We start from the raw sequence: 20,556 nt of genomic DNA on the forward strand, positions 1-20,556 counted from the left end.
TTATGAGACAATATAAGCCTAATTAATTTAATAAGTTAGTTTTTAAAGGCCAGATGCTTTATATTTCCCTTGTTAGCATGGTCACCTGAAATTTCCAAAATCTTCTCAAGACCCAAAAAACAGAATCAAATACTCTTCATAGATGGAAGGTCTTAAGGTGCTTAACCAAAATTATGAATTGCATGACCCTGGGTTTTCACGTTTGACACTGGAAGGGGGGGTGAACTTTACTATAGTTTATATAGGGAAATCACATTTTTGACTATCATTTGTTTGATTTCTATTGGAATTCATTCTAACTTGTTAACATTATCAGCATGGGATGACAACTTAATGATATGCACATGTTGGCCCTGACTGACCCCTTGGATGGATGGGTGGGGCCAAAAAGGGTCAATTCAAATTAACTGAAATATTTCAAATCTCAGGTGACCGTTAAGGGCTATGGGCCTCTTGTTTTTCTTTATTTCAGTGGTTGTTATTAAAAGCATGTCCTGTCAGGATTTTGTACCAAATATAAGTAAAGTAATATTTTCATATTTTGTGAGCTGGCCTGGCTGTTATTGAGTGTGATAGGTGTGTAAAGGACGGCTATGGTATCAGTGGGATCCCATACTGGATTACTGTCTCATCACCAGTGCTAGATATTGATTGAAGTCTTATCTTCTGATGTTAATAGTTCCCTCCTACACAGTATTAGTTATTTCTGAAGTTTTTTTGTATCCTGTGACATTCACGTTCCATGGATTACATAATATACCATTAGTGGATCTGTCACACTCACAGCTGATTCAGTGTTTTTAAGTGTGGGCAATGAGACCTATCTGATAGTTCTCCAGTATCCTCCCACATACATATGTATTGATTTATTCTGAATGTTATGTTAGCTTTGTTGACCCTGGCTGTTAATAGGACGTTAAACAAAAAACAAACAAACCAAATGTTAGCTTTGCCATTTTGATATTTGAAGGTTATTTGTCTATCTTTTTATAATTGTAGATATCATAACTCAAAATAGAAAAATTGTTAAATGGAAATGATGCTTAATTGAACTTACTGTAAATTAGCTTATGCCTTGATGAAATATGGAGTTGGAAATGAGTGGACGTCTGTTAAAAATACAAATATTTTTACTATCATGAGCTTGAGGTCCAAAGAAAGTTATAGTCCTAATTATATTTTGAGGCGATGAAAAACTGTAACAAGATATTAGGTTTTGTATGAAAGAAAACAATAATTCATCTTGTTGAATTATGTATTTACAGGGAATATTTCCAGCAGCCTTAATTCACATCAAGGAGTGTGTGGTTGACAATGAAGGGTAAGTTGTCTCCCTTTACAAGTATTATATACACCCGGGCCATTTTCATCTTAGCGGTCCAAACAGTTAGACCATTTGGACAGGTGTTGTTCGTTTATGAAATAAAGACTAGACCTGGTGATTTTATATTGTGTTCAGACTTTCAAGGCCTGTATTAACATTTGCAGGCCTGTCAAGTTATATGTTTGAAATATTACATTAAAAAACTGACGAACAGGTTTGTCCGCATAAACGAATTCGAACAGGCCCCAGAGAATATGAACTGGAAAAAAAAGGTAGATTACTCCACTCACTGAACCCTCAAAGAGTGATTGTGCAGCTATGAAAGGACTGAATGCCCTTACATGCTGCAAAAATAAACTGAAAATAGATGGGTAGTCTGTTTCCTCTTTATATATACTACATTTTATAGAGTTATATTTCACTTGCACCAATTTAACAACAATTTTTAACTGTCCTGCCATATACCTGATAAATTACTTATTCATGCTTCTTGAAGTAGGTTTCAAGTTAGAAACTGTTTTTTCTTCTTCAGAACTAAATGTATACGTTTTGAATATCCCCTTCCTTTGAAAACATCTTGTATTTTGTGTTTGACTGTTTATTTACCAGTATGACAAGATATTTTAGTGTCCTTTGTGATTTCAGTGCGAATGAGACGATTACACCTGTGGAGGATTCCATGGTTAAAGAGGTCACCTATGTCCTACGGGAGTGGTACACTATGTGGAAATCTCTCTTTATCAAATGGGTAGGTCATATGTTAAATCCAGATAGAATGAAGCTTGTCAGTTTTCCTTATTTTGGACAGAAACTCCAAATCTTGATTCTAAATTGAGACAAAATATGTTTTGAAAATCTAGTTAGTCAAGTTGGCGGAAAAGCAGTTAATAAAAATGGATTGATTAAATTCTTTACATGTTGTTTGTTAATAGATTGTTTATAAATGTACTTTTCCTCCATGAAAATTACACCAAGCCGGTAATAATGAAATGTAAAAAAAAAAAAGAGAGATAATGTTTTGTCTGAATCAGAAAAGAAAAGCATAACACTGGATTTCAATGATTGACAACTTTAACCCTCTTCTTTCAGGGCCAGTCTAGTGCAACAGTACAAGAAATCAGGAATGCAATGTTAAACCTGGTGTCACTAAGAGGCAAGCTCATCAGTGCCGCCCTGTCGCATGAACAGGCCAAGGAACTGCGCCAGGAGATCGCCACACTCATAGACTGGGGGGATGGGTAAGTATGATGTATTGGGGGGAAGAGGGAGTAGAGTGAATTAAATAATTACATTACTGATATCATACTTTCTCTATCACTACCCTGTTTTCAGTGTAATAACACCGAGCAGATCTGTGATCTACTGTATTTCAAATTGTTTTATTTGGCTTCAGGAAAGCCTTGAAGTGAAAAAAAATCACTATATTCCATATCAGCCTGAAAAAATGTTATTTTCACCGATATTTACAAAATATCAATAAAATATTATTTCACTGATATTAAAAAAAATATCATGATGATGTGATAAAAAATTATCTTTACCAGGTACTTGTATTCATTTTTATTTCATAAATATGATATTTATGATACTCATCATGAATTATTTCATTTTATTTTGCCAGATGCTCTTTAACATGAAACACTCAAAGAAATATTTGATCTATATCATACAAAATAGGAGAACATAGGAGATCCACTAGGAGATCCACTATCAATGAAATAATCTCTATTACAGGAAACTAGGAATGGACTTGGTGCCTCGGGTTGAAGGAGAACAAGTTGATCCAGACCGCTACAGTGTGACAGGGCTTTACAGACTCCACACAAAGAGTTCTGACAACACTACCTCAGATATGGTGAGTTGTCTGTCTGTCTGTCCATCTGTCTATACAGACTACACACAAAGAGTTCTGACAACACTACCTCAGATATGGTGAGTTGTCTGTCTGTCTGTCTGTCTGTCTGTACAGACTCCACACAAAGACTTCTGACAACACTACCTCAGATATGGTGAGTTGTCTGTCTGTCTGTCCATCTGTCTGTACAGACTCCACACAAAGACTTCTGACAACACTACCTCAGATATGGTGAGTTGTCTGTCTGTCTGTCCATCTGTCTGTACAGACTCCACACAAAGACTTCTGACAACATTACCTCAGATATGGTGAGTTGTCTGTCTGTCTGTCCATCTGTCTGTACAGACTCTACACAAAGAGTTCTGACAACACTACCTCAGATATGGTGAGTTGTTTGTCTGTCTGTCTGTCCATCTCTCTGTACAGACTCCACACAAAGACTTCTGACAACACTACCTCAGATATGGTGAGTTGTCTGTCTGTCTGTCCATCTCTCTGTACAGACTCCACACAAAGAGTTCTGACAACACTACCTCAGATATGGTGAGTTGTCTGTCTGTCTGTCCATCTATCTGTACAGACTCCACACAAAGACTTCTGACAACACTACCTCAGATATGGTGAGTTGTCTGTCTGTCTGTCCATCTCTCTGTACAGACTTCACACAAAGACTTCTGACAACACTACCTCAGATATGGTGAGTTGTCTGTCTGTCTGTCCATCTATCTGTACAGACTCCACACAAAGAGTTCTGACAACACTACCTCAGATATGGTGAGTTGTCTGTCTGTCTGTCCATCTCTCTGTACAGACTCCACACAAAGAGTTCTGACAACACTACCTCAGATATGGTGAGTTGTCTGTCTGTCTGTCCATCTCTCTGTACAGACTCCACACAAAGACTTCTGACAACACTACCTCAGATATGGTGAGTTGTCTGTCTGTCTGTCTGTCTGTCTGTCCATCTATCTGTACAGACTCCACAGAAACAGTTCTGACAACACTACCTCAAGGGATGTTGTTGATAGTAGAGGTGGTCATTGACAAAAGGATTCCTATCTCAGGGCCGAAAATTTATTCATGATAAGCCATTGTCTGGTTTTTAGAATGTATATTTTTGGATAACTGTCCATACTTTCGAAGCTTGAGATATGATTCTGAATATTTTCTAGCCAAAGAAGAGAATCAGTAGTGAATCACAGAGTATGAGAGGAGATGGCAAGAGTGAGGGGATGAATCACCTCCTTGTCAACTTCAAGTCGTCACAATGTGCTATTATGGAGGAGTCTGTCCTATACATGTCTGTATACAATGCCAGAGAACGCAAATTTATCAGGTAAGTAAAAACAAGTTTATCTGGCAGGTAGATAAGTAGATAACTCAGTACAGGATTGGACAATGCAGTCAATCAGCCTCCCTTAAATTATGTTCTTTATAGAAGTAGCCACCAGCTGCAACAGACCTTAAATAGTGATAAATCCAGGTAACAAAGGAAACATGTCAAATTCTTAAACTTAAAAGTTGGTCATAGCATGTTTATCAAGAGTTAACAAGGGCGACTGAGTTTATTATCAAAACTCTTAATTTTTTCAGCAGAAAACCTATTACATTGTATACTTAAAGATGGTAGTATTCTATCGAATACAAAACATCGGCAAATATACAAATAACGTGGTTGGAATAAGAGAATACAGGTTTGTAAGAAAAGGGTCAAAATTACTACTATCTAGATAAATATCAATATAGTAAGATGTAAGAGGCTAATTTGATTTGGAAATTAGGGGAGATAATTGCATTGGTGAGAAGGATAGGAAGAACAAGTCTTATAATAAGAAAGGCTAGTCAAAGCCTCAGAGGTCTGTAAAAGGAAAATTGTTGATATGTAGAGAATGACCACATTGTCAATAGTCTTAATCTACACAACAGTTATTTGAAGAATTGATAAATATTTAATGGAAATATTTTCTTTACAGTGAGCAGTTTGAAGTATGTGTAAACAAGAATGGTCTAGCACAGGACACGGATAAACTGAATGGATACTACGGTCTGTTTTCAGTGAGTACACATTCACACATGGAGGGTTGTGGGAAAATTTTTAAGGGTAATGCCATCAGTTATGAGGATTTACCTGAAGATCTGTAGTACATTCAGGAATGAAAAAAATTCAATTAATGTATGGATGTTTGTTTTATAGATTATTTATCTTGAAATAATTAAACAGAATAAAATGTGAATCACATTGTTTATCCTTTATTTCAGGATTTATCTTCAGAAGATCTGAACAAAAGTCTGTTTTTAGTCATTAAGATATACAGATGTGGTAAGTCTAGTATTGTAGGTACTGTAATATTATTTGTCAAACCACATGGTGCCCCCCTCCCCTAACCCCTATAAACTTTAATCCATGGGTGTTTATGTTTCCTTTGCTTTGACAATAGATTTCTCTTTGCTACTTTTATTAAATTCTTTCAAATAATGAAAAAAATGAGGGAAATTTTTTTTTATTTTATATTAGCAGGAGACCATCACTTTTTATAAGATAGAACACAATAAGCTATGCTGTATACTGGCATAAGCTTTTGCCTTATTTTGGCACATCATCCTTCAAGCATAAATATACAAAAAATTGACAACAGCTGAACCATTTCTCTATACCATTGATGTAACACTTCATTCATTATTGCTGTGGATAATCTTTTAGTACTGATACTTGAATAAGTCTACAGATTTAACTTGTGTAGGGCAGAACGTCTCCATTTGTGAGCCTCCAATGTTCAGATCTAATTAACAGAGATCTGAAGTTATAAGGGAAAATGTCAGAAAATTTGATTTTTTTTCTCCCCACAGGTAAGATGTTAGCTACAACACAACAGAAGGGTGCCGGGCGTACGTACAGACGTCCATTTGGAGTTGGAGGTAGGGACACCTTACTACTTCATATACAGACATTTTCACTTGTGTTTCAAGAGTTTGACCAGTTGGACTAGATCAGGTAGTTTAGGAAGTAAGGATGGACCTAGTCATCCTACTTTGCAGTTTAGCAAATCTTGACAGAGACTTTCTGGACCGGTATTTTCATCTGCAGGTCCATCAGGATTTATACCTGAAATTTTGCATATCGAATTAGACGAATTATTTCATCCTTTTTCAATGAACACACCTTTGTCCCTTAAAACTTATATGTTTATAGTGATCTTGCAGCTTATGGATATATAAACATTACATAAGTACACTGTAGTTTGACAATGAGTGAAAATCTGCACTTGGACTTTGACACTATAGTGATATGTTGGTCAAAATAGCTTAGAAAGTCTGTTTTAGAAATACAAGACATTTCACAGAATTTGTCAATATACGAAAATAATAAGTTACAGAATCTTACTATGTGTTTGTGATGAACTGATCATGTTTTAAAAGTTATGTTTATTTTATATTCCAGTATTAAAAGTTGAGGAAGTGAGACACATGTCGTGTACTGAGAAGGAATATGAAAGTATGATAAAGGTCACCAGGTAAAAATTCTGCAATATCCAACCCTGGGGCCCTGTTCTACTTATACCATGGTGACTTAAAAGTTTTAAATCTTTCTGTACTTCTTATACTATGATGACTTCAATGTTTAAAATGCCTGGAAGCCAGTTTAAAATTTATAACGAAATTGGATGGAAATATTTAGCTGTATTCTACTGTAGATATATATAAATTTGTATTGACCATCCCTGTAATACCATTAAGGTAGATCATTATAATTTAATGTCCAAGGTCAAGGTCACTGTTTAAATATTGAAAGATAGCTTTTATAGAAAATGTATTCCTTGATAAAATAGTCATAAAACTCTTTTCTATGTTTGTCTTAGACAAACATTTAACAATTACTAGTCATACCTTTGTTTATGAGTCCTTGGTCAATGTCACTTACTTCAAATAGAATTTGGTAAAAATTGGTTCCTGATTATAAGTGGCCATAAATATTTGACTGATTTTCTTTAGTCATCGCACATGTTTTCCTTGGACAAGTACAAATAAATCATTGTAATTTGTCCAATGTGAAGGTCATCTTTACCATATATCAATTTTGCAAAAAATCAGCTAAGTTCTGTAAAATTCTATTTTTAGTGATGTTGACATTTAGCTGTGAGGTAATTTATTGCAAATTATTTATATTAAGAATTCATGTTTCTGCTTTGATAATCAGATTATTTTCTAAAATCGTTTTTAATTGATTCTCACCCAGTTGTGTGGACAGTGAGAACTCGTTCCCAGACCAACATGAGAACCTGATAAAAAAGGCTCTACAGGAGAAAACTGGCAATAGACTAGGGGCAAGCTTTAAGGAAGACAAAGTGAATTTAGGTAACAATCCTTCTACTCACAACACTTGTAACCCTGGTAAAGACTATAGCTTCAGTATACTGCTTGGCTATAGAGAACTTCTCTTTAGCTTGATTGGTTGAGCATAAGACTAGAAAGCCAGACGTCCTGTGTTTGATCCCTAGCGGAGGCATGAAATAAATTTAATTAATCATTCACTCTGTTACACACTGATTCATGAAGGAAAAGTGTAGCATTTCATGTTGAATTTTAAAAAACAATTCATCAACCTATGCAATTGGCAAAGCAAGGTTTAAATCTGATATTTAATCAACTCCAGTATTGCAAACTTCAATCAGTATTGTAGCACTTTGTACCTAATCAGCATAATTATGTGCAATTATGTATAACATCTTTAGGACTAACTCAGATATTTTCTTCATTTTTACAGGTGTAACATTTTCATTCAAAATGTTTCAAGGTGACATACAGGCAATAAAAACTGAGGAGGCCATCTTGTTTTCAAAAGGAGTGACTGTGATACCAAAACTCAGCTTTACTGATCTCATAATTAACCCAGGTAACTACAGACAGGTACAGATTGACTTTACTGATCTCATAATTACCCAGGTAACTACAGACAGGTACAGATTGACTTTACTGATCTCATAATTAACCCAGGTAACTACAGACAGGTACAGATTGACTTTACTGATCTCATAATTAACCCAGGTAACTACGGACAGGTACAGATTGACTTTGCTGATCTCATAATTAACCCAGGTAACTACAGACAGGTACAGATTGACTTTACTGATCTCATAATTAACCCAGGTAACTACAGACAGGTACAGATTGACTTTACTGATCTCATAATTTACCCAGGTAACTACGGACAGGTACAGATTGACTTTGCTGATCTCATAATTAACCCAGGTAACTACAGACAGGTACAGATTGACTTTACTGATCTCATAATTAACCCAGGTAACTACGGACAGGTACAGATTGACTTTGCTGATCTCATAATTAACCCAGGTAACTACAGACAGGTACAGATTGACTTTACTGATCTCATAATTAACCCAGGTAACTACAGACAGGTACAGATTGACAATATTTGGCTTATTGATGATATTCATAATCTACTTCTTATAAAGATTGTGTGTTTTGTCATATTTAGTTATTCAATGCATATTAAAGTTATGGTATATGCGAATATTTTAAAGCTTGAATTAGATATTGTTTGTTTTTTTTAGTTCTGCATTTTAAAAGTTTATAACATGTTATATTGATATTTGATGAAATGGATGTACTTATCTGTATTTGTGTTGTGTCATCATAAAATGCATTCTAACAAAAAAGTTTGTGTACTATGTCATAGTAATGTGTAAGCTGACAGAATAGTTTGTGTACCATGCCATAGTTATGTGTGTACTTACATACAGCATTTTGTGTACAATGTCATAGTTATGTGTGTACTTGTACAGCATTTCATGTACAATGTCATAGTTATGTGTGTACTTATACAACATTTTGTGTACAATGTCATAGTTATGTGTGTACTTATACAACATTTCGTGTACAATGTCATAGTTATGTGTGTACTTATACAACATTTTGTGTACAATGTCATAGTTATGTGTGTACTTATACAACATTTCGTGTACAATGTCATACCGTAAATATTGGCGTATAGTGCGCACTTTTTTTTCAAAAATTGACAAGTGAAAAAGACCACTGCGCACTATACGCAAGTACAAGCCTTTTCCCAGTCAGAATGAATGTGATTTGACTGAGATTTGTGATCGTTTCCTTTCACAGCAGGATTGATTTAATACTTATATATATATATATAACATATATAAAGCATTAAGAAAGTAATAGTTAACAAATAATCAAAGAAATGAATAGTTAGTTTAATGTTTAATTCCTTGAAATTGTGTATTTTTCAGCAATATTACGTGGATTTATCTAAGTCGATCGTGAGCCACATGTTCCGTACACATACGATCTCACTTGAGCATGTTCCCGTATTCAGGTCCAAAACGATGTATAACATCTCAATTAACATCAAACAAAACTTGAAATGATATAGCAGTACTTAGTTATTTCATACTTCTAAATTAATCACCTTATAAATCCAGAATGTTGCCAGAAACTGATAACGTTCAACTTGTTTATTTACGGAAGCTGTAACAGCACGCATGCGCAATTAGCACGGGTAACACTAATGCCTTGATCTCGTGCGGCAGTCACTGACCAACTGGCCATATAAAATACAATATGACTGTGAAAACTACCGGGGTACTCTTATTTATCGTCTGCACTGTAGATTTATCCTTTACACATGTTAATTCATTGATATAAAAGTTGTGACCAGCACGACGACTGCAGACCTGTTTCCGTACTGTATACAAAATGGCGGCCTGTGTTACATTATGTACAGTCAGCTTACAAGTCAATCTTGTTATAATTGAGCTTAATTAGCTTTGCATGTTCGTGGACAGATACGACAAGAGATCATACCTGCGTGAAAAACACAAGGTAATTGAGGGTAGGATTAATTATTTTGTTGATACAACAGCGTAGATGGGACCTAGATGGGACCGCTACAATTTGCAAGCTGACAAGGCCTGTGGCGGTATAATGTAAACAACCTGTCAATCCAATGTGGTGATTCCAATTAAATGTGGTACATTGTAAATAAGCTTTCATAAGTTACAAATTCCTATCATCTTATGCTTTAGAATTCATCTACCGCTCAGTTGAAAATTGAAAAAAAAAATTGTTAATTTTTTTTTTTTTTTGAAAATGAACCTCAAAAACGTACCTGCGCACTATACGCGAGTGTGCACTATACCCGAACATTTACGGTAGTTATGTGTGTACTCATACAACATTTCGTGTACAATGTCATAGTTTTGTGTGTACTTATACAACATTTTGTGTACAACTTCATAGTTTTGTGTGTACTTACATACAACATTTCGTGTACAATGTCATAGTTTTGTGTGTACTTATACAACATTTTTTGTACAATGTCATAGTTTTGTGTGTACTTATACAATAGTTTGTGTACAATGTCATAGTTTTGTGTGTACTTATACAACATTTTTTGTACAATGTCATAGTTTTGTGTGTACTTATACAATAGTTTGTGTAATATATATGGCAGGTTTTTAGTGGCCTGCTCCTTGATGTGTAGTAAGATATAACTATATTTTACTTTGGCTCTCTGTTTGGAATCAGCTGTCAATGGTATGTGGTGGATCACAGTTATCTCCCCTTATATGTGTATTATACTTCGTTTTGATATCAAACTTAGATGATATTATGTTGTGAATCAAAGTTTAAGTTTGATGTCAGTTTCATTTTTAGTATATCCCTGCCTTCTATATTTTGTTACCTGTTGTTGTGTGGACAATGTTGTATTTCACGTTTGCCTTATACAAAGTTTTTACCAAGATTATGTGTACATGGAACCTTTATTTGATAAGGTGTTTTGAAAACCAACAGATGTATACATACAAAAAATGATAAATGTTGACTATTTGAGGTTATGTGAAATACTACATACAACTTTTAAATGAAAAAAACAAGGACAATTCATGTCATGGATTGAAACTGACCAACTTATTAGTTCTTACTTCATAATAAATGATAAAACTACATCAACATATGGATCGCAATGTATTAGCTCAATCTTCATACTGATCATGATCGTTGATCAAATTGCAAGTACGTCCTAAAGGTTCATCAGACTTAGGTTTAGTTTATTTCAATACAGGTATTAAAACAAATTTTCATGCATGGCTGCTAGATCAAATTAACACAGTCTAGTTAATGTCTGTCAAATTTGAACATTATTAATAAATTCACAATTATTTTAGGAGACTGAGATTTACCTATCAGCATTTACAAATATGATCAAGTCCCCATTTATAGAAGAAAAAACAACAACGAAACAACAAGGAAAACATCACACAGTATTTTTAGCCCACCATCATCAGATGGTGGGCTATTCAAATCGCCCTGCGTCCGTGGTCCGAGGTCCGTCCGTCCGTCCGTCCATCCGTAAACAATTCTTGTTATCGCTAATCCTCAGAAAGTACTGAAGGGATCTTTCTCAAATTTTATATGTGGGTTCCCCTTGGTGCCTAGTTATGCATATTGCATTTTGAGACCAAGCGGAAAACAACATGGCCGACAGGCAGCCATCTTGGATTTTGACAATTGAAGTTTGTTATCGCTATTTCTGAGAAAGTACTGAAGGGATCTTTCTCAAATTTCATATGTATGTTCCACTTGGTGCCTAGTTATGCATATTGCATTTTGTGACCAATCAGAAAACAACATGGCCGACAGGCAGCCATCTTGGATTTTGACAATTGAAGTTTGTTATCACTATTTCTCAGAAAGTGCTGAAGGGATCTTTCTCAAATTTCATATGTAGGTTCCCCTCAGTGCCTAGTTATGCATATTGCATAATTTGAGACCAATCGGAAAACAACATGGCCGAAAGGCAGCCATCTTGGATTTTGACAATTGAAGTTTGTTTTATCGCTATTCCTCAGAAAGTACTGAAGGGATCTTTCTCAAACTTTTTTGTAGGTTCCCCTTGGTAGTTATGCATATTACATCTTGGGACCAATAGGAAAACAACATGGCCGACAGGCAGCCATCTTGGATTTTGACAATTGAAATTTGTTATTGCTCTTTTACAGAAGGTACTAAAAGGATCTTTCTCAAATTTCATATGTAGGTTCCCCTCAATGCCTAGTTATGCATATTGCATTTTGAGACCAATCGGAAAACAACATGGCCGAAAGGCAGCCATCTTGGATTTTGACAATTGAAGTTTGTTTTATCGCTATTCCTCAGAAAGTACTGAAGGGATCTTTCTCAAACTTTTTTGTAGGTTCCCCTTGGTAGTTATGCATATTACATCTTGGGACCAATAGGAAAACAACATGGCCGACAGGCAGCCATCTTGGATTTTGACAATTGAAGTTTGTTATTGCTATTTTACAGAAGGTACTAAAAGGATCTTTCTCAAATTTCATATGATTTCATATAATTTCATATTTCATATGATCAAATCCCCATTTATAGAAGGAAAAACAACAACGAAACAACAAGGAAAACATCACACAGTATTTTTAGCCCACCATCATCAGATGGTGGGCTATTCAAATCGCCCTGCGTCCGTGGTCCGTGGTCCGTCCGTCCGTCCGTCCATCCGTAAACAATTCTTGTTATCGCTAATCCTCAGAAAGTACTGAAGGGATCTTTCTCAAATTTCATATGTGGGTTCCCCTTGGTGCCTAGTTATGCATATTGCATTTTGAGACCAATCGGAAAACAACATGGCCGACAGGCAGCCATCTTGGATTTTGACAATTGAAGTTTGTTATTGCTATTTTACAGAAGGTACTAAAAGGATCTTTCTCAAATTTCATATGTAGGTTCCCTTTGGTCCCTGGTATTGCATTTTGGGACCAATCCGAAAACAACATGGCCGACAGACAGCCATTATCGCTAAATCTTAAATTTTATATATAGGTTCCGCTTGTTTGAATAGTACTAGAGGGCTGTTACAGATTAGTAACACTTAGAGGAAGAGAAAAGTAGAGAAAAGATCAATCTGACATGGAACCTATAAAGATCATTCAATGGTGGGCGCCAAGATCCCTCTGGGATCTCTTGTTTTTTAGCCCACCATCATCAGATGGTGGGCTATTCAAATCGCCCTGCGTCCGTGGTCCGTCGTCCGTCCGTCCCTCCGTCCCTCCGTCCGTCCGTCCGTCCCTCCGTCCGTAAACAATTCTTGTTATCGCTATTTCTCAGAAAGTACTGAATGGATCTTTCTGAAATTTGAGATGTAGGTTCCCCTTGGTGCCTAGTTATGCATATTGCATTTTGAGACCAATCGGAAAACAACATGGCCGACAGGCAGCCATCTTGGATTTTGACAATTGAAGTTTGTTATCGCTATTTCTGAGAAAGTACTGAAGGGATCTTTCTCAAATTTCATATGAAGGTTCCCCTTGGTGCCTAGTTATGCATATTGCGTTTTGAGATCAATCGGTAAACAACATGGCCGACAGGCAGCCATCTTGGATTTTGACAATTGAAGTTTGTTATCGCTATTTCTGAGAAAGTACTGAAGGGATCTTTCTCAAATTTCATATGAAGGTTCCCCTTGGTGCCTAGTTATGCATATTGCGTTTTGAGACCAATCTGAAAACAACATGGCCGACAGGCAGCCATCTTGGATTTTGACAATTGAAGTTTGTTATCACTATTTCTGAGAAAGTATTAAAGGGATCTTTCTCAAATTTCATATGTAAGTTTCCCTTGGTGCCTAGTTATGCATATTGCATTTTGAGACCAATCTGAAAATAACATGGCTGACAGGCAGCCATCTTGGATTTTGACAATTGAAGTTTGTTATCGCTATTTCTGAGAAAGTACTGAAGGGATCTTTCTCAAATTTCATATGGAGGTTCCCCTTGGTGCCTCGTTATGCTTATTGCATTTTGAGATCAATTGGAAAACAATATGGCCGACAGACCGCCATCTTGGATTTTGACAATTGAAGTTTGTTATCTCTATTTCTCAAAGTACTGAATGGATCTTTCTCAAATTTCATAAGTAGGTTCCCCTTGGTCCCTTGTATTGCATTTTTGGACCAGTCTGTCCTGAAAACAACCTGGCAAACAAACAGCCATTATCGTTAAATCTCAAATTTCTTATATAGCTAGGATTCCCTTGTTTGAAAAGTACTGGAGGGATGTCTCAATTTGCACAGATTAGTAAAATGAAGGGAAAAGTAGAGAAAAGATCAATCTGACATGGAACCTATGAAGATCATTCAATGGTGGGCGCCAAGATCCCTCTGGGATCTCTTGTTTAGAAACCTCATCATTGTGTATATACATATATGTAGTTATGTCTTGGACCTTTTTCGTAATGTTGATATCTGTATTGACTGATTTGTGTAAAGCTTTTGATTATTCGTTGATACCCAGCTGTGATTGTGCTTTACACATATGCTCTTCAGATATACCTATCTTACAACAGCTTCATTAAATGTTTTCATAATAGCACAGTAATCTACATTGGGCTGTGATGATGTTTTGCCAATCCTGTTTACATCATGACGTTGATGAATGTATAACTAAATGTGTCAGTATCTGCAGTGTATCTTAACATTTGTCAAAAAAAATTATTGGAAGTATTATATTTATGTCATGAACTTGAAGGATTCGTGACTGTTATTTGAAACAGAACTTTTTTTACACTGCAGATTTAATTGACAATATTTGAAAGAGTTATTGCTATTTAATCTTGTCCATAAAAGCTATTTCAGTTTTCCACCAATGACTTCAAACTTTTTGCAAGTTTTATAAACAAAGACATGTAATTGTGTTTTCATAAGCATCAGTTTGATTCAGCAAATTCTTAAAACAAACAAATATTACTCTTTTTTTTCAGCATTTTCATCATGTCTTGAGATCTTAATCTCCTTACTCAGTTTTTTGATTTTTTTTTTTTTACTTTATGTATTTTTAGCCCACCATCATCAGATGGTGGGCTATTCAAATCGCCCTGCGTCCGTGGTCCGTCGTCCGTCCGTCCGTCCGTCCCTCCGTCCGTCCGTCCGTAAACAATTCCTGTTATCGCTATTTCCCAGAAAGTACTGAAGGGATCATTACAAAATTTCATAGGCACCTTTCTCTTGGTCCCTAGTTGTGCATATTCTATTTTGGGATCAATCGGAAAAGAACATGGCCGACAGGCGGCCATCTTGGATTTTGACATTTGAAGTTTGTTATCGCTAAATCACAGAAAGTACTGAAGGGATCTTTCTCAAATTTCACATGCAGGTTCCCCTTGGTCCCTAGTTGTGCATATTCCATTTTGGTAGCGATCAGAAAATAATATGGCCGACAGGCGGCCATCTTGGATTTTGACATTTGAAGTTTGTTATCGCTAAATCTCAGAAAGTACTGAAGGGATCTTTCTCAAATTTCACATGCAGGTTCCCCTTGGTCCCTAGTTGTGCATATTCCATTTTGGTAGCGATCAGAAAAGAATATGGCCGACAGGCGGCCATCTTGGATTTTGACATTTGAAGTTTGTTATCTCTAAATCTCAGAAAGTACTGAAGGGATCTTTCTCAAATTTCACATGCAGGTTCCCCTTGGTCCCTAGTTGTGCATATTCCATTTTAGTAGCGATCAGAAAAGAATATGGCCGACAGGCGGCCATCTTGGATTTTGACATTTGAAGTTTGTTATCGCTAAATCTCAGAAAGTACTGAAGGGATCTTTCTCAAATTTCACATGCAGGTTCCCCTTAGTCCCTAGTTGTGCATATTCCATTTTGGTAGCGATCAGAAAAGAATATGGCCGACAGGCGGCCATCTTGGATTTTGACATTTGAAGTTTGTTATCGCTAAATCTCAGAAAGTACTAAAGGGATCTTTCTCAAATTTCACATGCAGGTTCCCCTTAGTCCCTAGTTGTGCATATTCCATTTTGGTAGCAATCAGAAAAGAATATGGCCGACAGGCGGCCATCTTAGATTTTGACATTTGAAGTTTGTTATCGCTAAATCGCAGAAAGAACTGAAGGGATCTTTTTCAAATTTCACATGCAGGTTCCCCTTGGTCCCTAGTTGTGCATATTCCATTTTGGTAGCAATCAGAAAAGAATATGGCCGACAGGCGGCCATCTTGGATTTTGACATTTGAAGTTTGTTATCGCTAAATCTCAGAAAGTACTGAAGGGATCTTTCTCAAATTTCACATGCAGGTTCCCCTTAGTCCCTAGTTGTGCATATTCCATTTTGGTAGCGATCAGAAAAGAATATGGCCGACAGGCGGCCATCTTGGATTTTGACATTTGAAGTTTGTTATCGCTAAATCTCAGAAAGTACTAAAGGGATCTTTCTCAAATTTCACATGCAGGTTCCCCTTAGTCCCTAGTTGTGCATTTTCCATTTTGGTAGCAATCAGAAAAGAATATGGCCGACAGGCGGCCATCTTAGATTTTGACATTTGAAGTTTGTTATCGCTAAATCTCAGAAAGAACTGAAGGGATCTTTTTCAAATTTCACATGCAGGTTCCCCTTGGTCCCTAGTTGTGCATATTCCATTTTGGTAGCGATCAGAAAAGAATATGGCCGACAGGCGGCCATCTTGGATTTTGACATTTGAAGTTTGTTATCGCTAAATCTCAGAAAGTACTGAAGGGATCTTTCTCAAATTTCACACGCAGGTTCATTTTGATCCCTTGTTGTGTATATCCCATTTTGGGACTGATTGGAAAACAACATGGCTGACAGGTGGCAATCTTGGATTTTGACATTTGAAGTTTGTTATCGCTAGATCTCATCAATTACTTAAGGGATCTTTCTCAAATTGCACATGCAGGTTCCCCTTGATCCCTAGTTGTGCATAACCCATTTTGGGACTGATTGGAAAACAACATGGCTGACAGGTGGCCATCTTGGATTTTGACATTTGATGTTTAAAATTGTTATCGCTTAGTACTGAAGGGATCTTTCTAAAATTTCACATGCAGTTTTCCCTAATTTTAAAGTTTTAATGTTCCTTTTGTTCGCATATCTTGTGCATGTTTTATTAACAAAATGGCTAACATGTGTCCAGTTTTTTGTTGTTTTTTTTCTCTTATCTGAAGTTTATATTTTATGACATAGTGTTTTAATATATATATTTCCCATATCTCAGAAAGTAAAAAATTATGAATGAATATTATTCAAAATACATTTATTGTGGGTTAATATTGGTATGAAATCCTGTATAAACAATATATATCTAGAAAATGTTTAAGTTGACGACATGCAAGTAAAATATATATAAAACTGATAATTGACAAAGAAGACGTTACATTTTGCACCTAGCGCTTTCACTCTATTAGATCACTATGCACCTGAAGATCTAATAGAGTGAAAGCGCTAGTGCAAAATGTAACGTCTTCTTTTGTCAATTATCAGTTTTATATATATATATAATTTTTTTCTTGTTTTCTTATTATTAAAGACATAAAATGTTGTCTTTCAGTCTGAGATACACCTTAGTTCAGACAAGATTGAAGGAATACCACCATTTGTCCACTATATGTAATTGTGCAGTCATTTCTCTTTACAGCATATATATTTTCAAACTTATAAACATTGAAATAATTTTTACAAATTATTATTGAAGTATTGTTATAAATCAAAGATGCTAGTAATGATACTGTTTCATTTCATAAATAATGTTTTAAACATTGATTGAAATGGGGTTTTTTTTATTGCAAATTATATTAGACTCTAATGAAGTACAGTTATAAATCATGTAGCACAGCTTGGATCTCTGCATTGAATTATACTACAGTACATGTTATCAAAATGGTACTGTTTCATTGCATGATTAATGTTTTTTAGGAAATTATTTATCAAAGAATATTTATTTAAAAGCTACAATATCTTTCTTAGAACACTAATTACAATTAAAAATATATAATAAAAAATCGTTGGCAGCGGTATTCGAACCCTTATATTACTGAATCACGTGACCGGAAGTATTCGACAATAGTGCAATCTGGGATACGGCGAGGTAATGATGGGCACATGTTTTCGTGATTAACTGCCTCAGTGATTTCTTTATAGGGTTTACTCCAGTTGTTACGTTTATTTGCAATACATATTTATATGTTATAACACATGGTCTACATTCTTGAGTAGTTATGAACCTGTTACATTGTAAATACGATACATTATGGCCTTGTCAGTTGAGTGATGACACTGTCCCGTGTAGGCTAAACCCCCTACTGCGTAATAGCCTTGTGAATATGTGCTCATACGGAACCATGGAATTGGTACATGTTGCACAAAGTGTTCTATTGTTTTTGTTGATAAAATTGGATGTAGACGATGCAAGCAGCAATGTTTTAGCATTTACCGAGCGATCCATTGGGTTTACTAAACCTTTTCCAAGCGTATTTGATGCAGTACACTATATATATAGGCCTATAGCTAGTACGTACTGTACCATAACGGGCAGCTGTGCATGATACATTGTGCTTACATTCAGGCCCGATTTATGATCTGTTCAAGATCCGACAAGGGCACACTATGGTGATTTCTTACAGAAGGAAATTCCTCCTACGAGACCATGAACTAGTGATGGGTGCAAATTTAAAGGCGATCGTCAGAATATCGTAGGGCATTTGTTCTTTGTACAGTAATTCCCTCATCTATGATAAACATATAACCATGAAATTGATCAGGACTTGTTAAGATTAAACAGGTATCCCTAGGCCTACACAATCATGTTTAATGAATATTTCTCACACTAGTACAATCAAATTACAATAGATACTATTATTTGTTTATATCTTATGTCAACAAAATTTAGATGCATCAGCAGCTGTGAACAGATTTAATCATTTAAAATACATGCACAGTCAAATAAAAAATGTACATACATTCTAAATGCATTGTTTTTGTTGATATGAATTTATTTGAATGACCTTACCTATGCAAAAGTCACAATAAACTTTCTGCACTTTAATTCTCCATTCCCACTAGTCGCATAACATGAGAGCCAGTACTGGTTGGCTTTTTTATGATCGGACATTGGTTGACCGCTGCTCTCATCCAGAGACTGTCTGATCCCTGCCCTGATCTGATAGTGTTGGTTAAAATGTGCCAAAAACCATCTAAAACGATAATTTATGTTAACTATATTTAGACCTACTTGTTGATTATGTATTAATTAGTCCATTGATGTCCAAACTGTTGAGTGACGTTTGATATAAAACTTGTTACTGAATATGTTGTTATAAAATGTCAAAACAATTTATTTAATCCTAGAAAGTCAGTTTCCATGATTTTATATTGTTCTGATTGTTTTTATGCATAAAAATTACACTTCTTTTTTTGATAAACCCAATTGAAAACAAGTATGGCAGCATTTACAAGTGAAAGAGAGTTGAGTTATTGGGTGGTCGGGTGGCACAGTTGTAACACACTTGCCTTTCATCAAGATGATCTGGGTTTGATTGGGCGTGAATAGGTTTGGAGTCACCTTCCCGACCACGTTGGTTTTCCCCGGCTTCTCCGGTTTCATCCCACAGTAAAACCCCAACAAGATTGATTAATATAAGTTAATATAACTTGTTTTGAAATTGTTCTATTTATATTTATATTGGTAATTCTAATAATCGCTGCTTCTTGTATATGAATATGGACACACGTTTTGTAAATATGTGTATTTATCATACCTAGATAGAACAAGGTAGGTCACATTGTGTGAAATGTGAGTTCAAAGGGGCATTCCTTCGTTGAATAAAGTTTAGGTCATCAAAATAAAACTATGTATTTTTGCCAGGTAGTAGAAGTTAAAACCTTTACGATAATATGACAGTTTTACTGACAATGTAAACCAAAATTCTTCAAATATTAAGTCTTTAGAATTCTTAATTCGCTCCAAAGTATCACTAATTACAGCAAAGACGGACAGTATTTTTGTACAATTTGTCATTTTGCTATGCATAAAGGTACGTTACGATGATATTTTCAGTACTAGTAGGCACAAACCATTTAATATTCGTTAGGATATAAATTTCAACAATAGAAATTTTGCATGTTTCTGATGTCCAAACAAAGGAATGACCCTTTAATACATTTTGAACGACTTTTATTAGCTGTGTCCCAGCAGCAAGGAATGTGAACAGTGGAAATTTGAGGTTGTAACGTGACGCATATCAAAAGTTTCTCGTCTTGTTAAACCTCTAATAATATTATATTATTAGAGTACCTTCCCACAAGGAATAGATCTTTTTAAATCACTTTTTCGACAAGTTATTATACCCACGTAACAAAGTTAGGGTGGTATACTGGAATTGGCCTGTCTTAGTTAGGGTGGTATACTGGAATTGGCCTGTCTGTCGTCCCATAATTTTGTATGGACAACTCCTAAACTGCTGGGCCAATTTCAATTAAACTTCACACAAATTTAAAGGACCATGTGCAGATGTGGATCCATCTT

General features: G+C 35.6%; 1 protein-coding gene across 8 annotated transcripts in view; it reads left to right on the top strand.

Annotated features, from left to right (window-relative positions):
- Nucleotides 1–20,556, top strand: part of LOC117330492 (dedicator of cytokinesis protein 3-like) — a 181,857-nt gene that overhangs the window by 44,628 nt on the left and 116,673 nt on the right. For 6 of the 8 annotated variants that reach the window (XM_033888798.1, XM_033888802.1, XM_033888799.1 and 3 more), the window contains exons 4-14: nucleotides 1,266–1,321; nucleotides 1,970–2,072; nucleotides 2,414–2,562; nucleotides 3,059–3,179; nucleotides 4,352–4,515; nucleotides 5,153–5,234; nucleotides 5,439–5,499; nucleotides 6,027–6,095; nucleotides 6,619–6,691; nucleotides 7,414–7,532; nucleotides 7,942–8,070. In XM_033888798.1, the coding sequence (XP_033744689.1) occupies nucleotides 1,266–1,321; nucleotides 1,970–2,072; nucleotides 2,414–2,562; nucleotides 3,059–3,179; nucleotides 4,352–4,515; nucleotides 5,153–5,234; nucleotides 5,439–5,499; nucleotides 6,027–6,095; nucleotides 6,619–6,691; nucleotides 7,414–7,532; nucleotides 7,942–8,070 (1,126 nt within the window). Of the gene's footprint in view, nucleotides 1–1,265; nucleotides 1,322–1,969; nucleotides 2,073–2,413; nucleotides 2,563–3,058; nucleotides 3,180–3,940; nucleotides 4,031–4,072; nucleotides 4,108–4,351; nucleotides 4,516–5,152; nucleotides 5,235–5,438; nucleotides 5,500–6,026; nucleotides 6,096–6,618; nucleotides 6,692–7,413; nucleotides 7,533–7,941; nucleotides 8,071–20,556 lie in introns of those variants that run through there. The other 2 variants (XM_033888806.1, XM_033888805.1) reach the window with 2 other exon arrangements.

This window comes from Pecten maximus, chromosome 7 (assembly GCF_902652985.1).
Source record: "Pecten maximus chromosome 7, xPecMax1.1, whole genome shotgun sequence".
Lineage (NCBI taxonomy): Eukaryota > Metazoa > Mollusca > Bivalvia > Pectinida > Pectinidae > Pecten > Pecten maximus.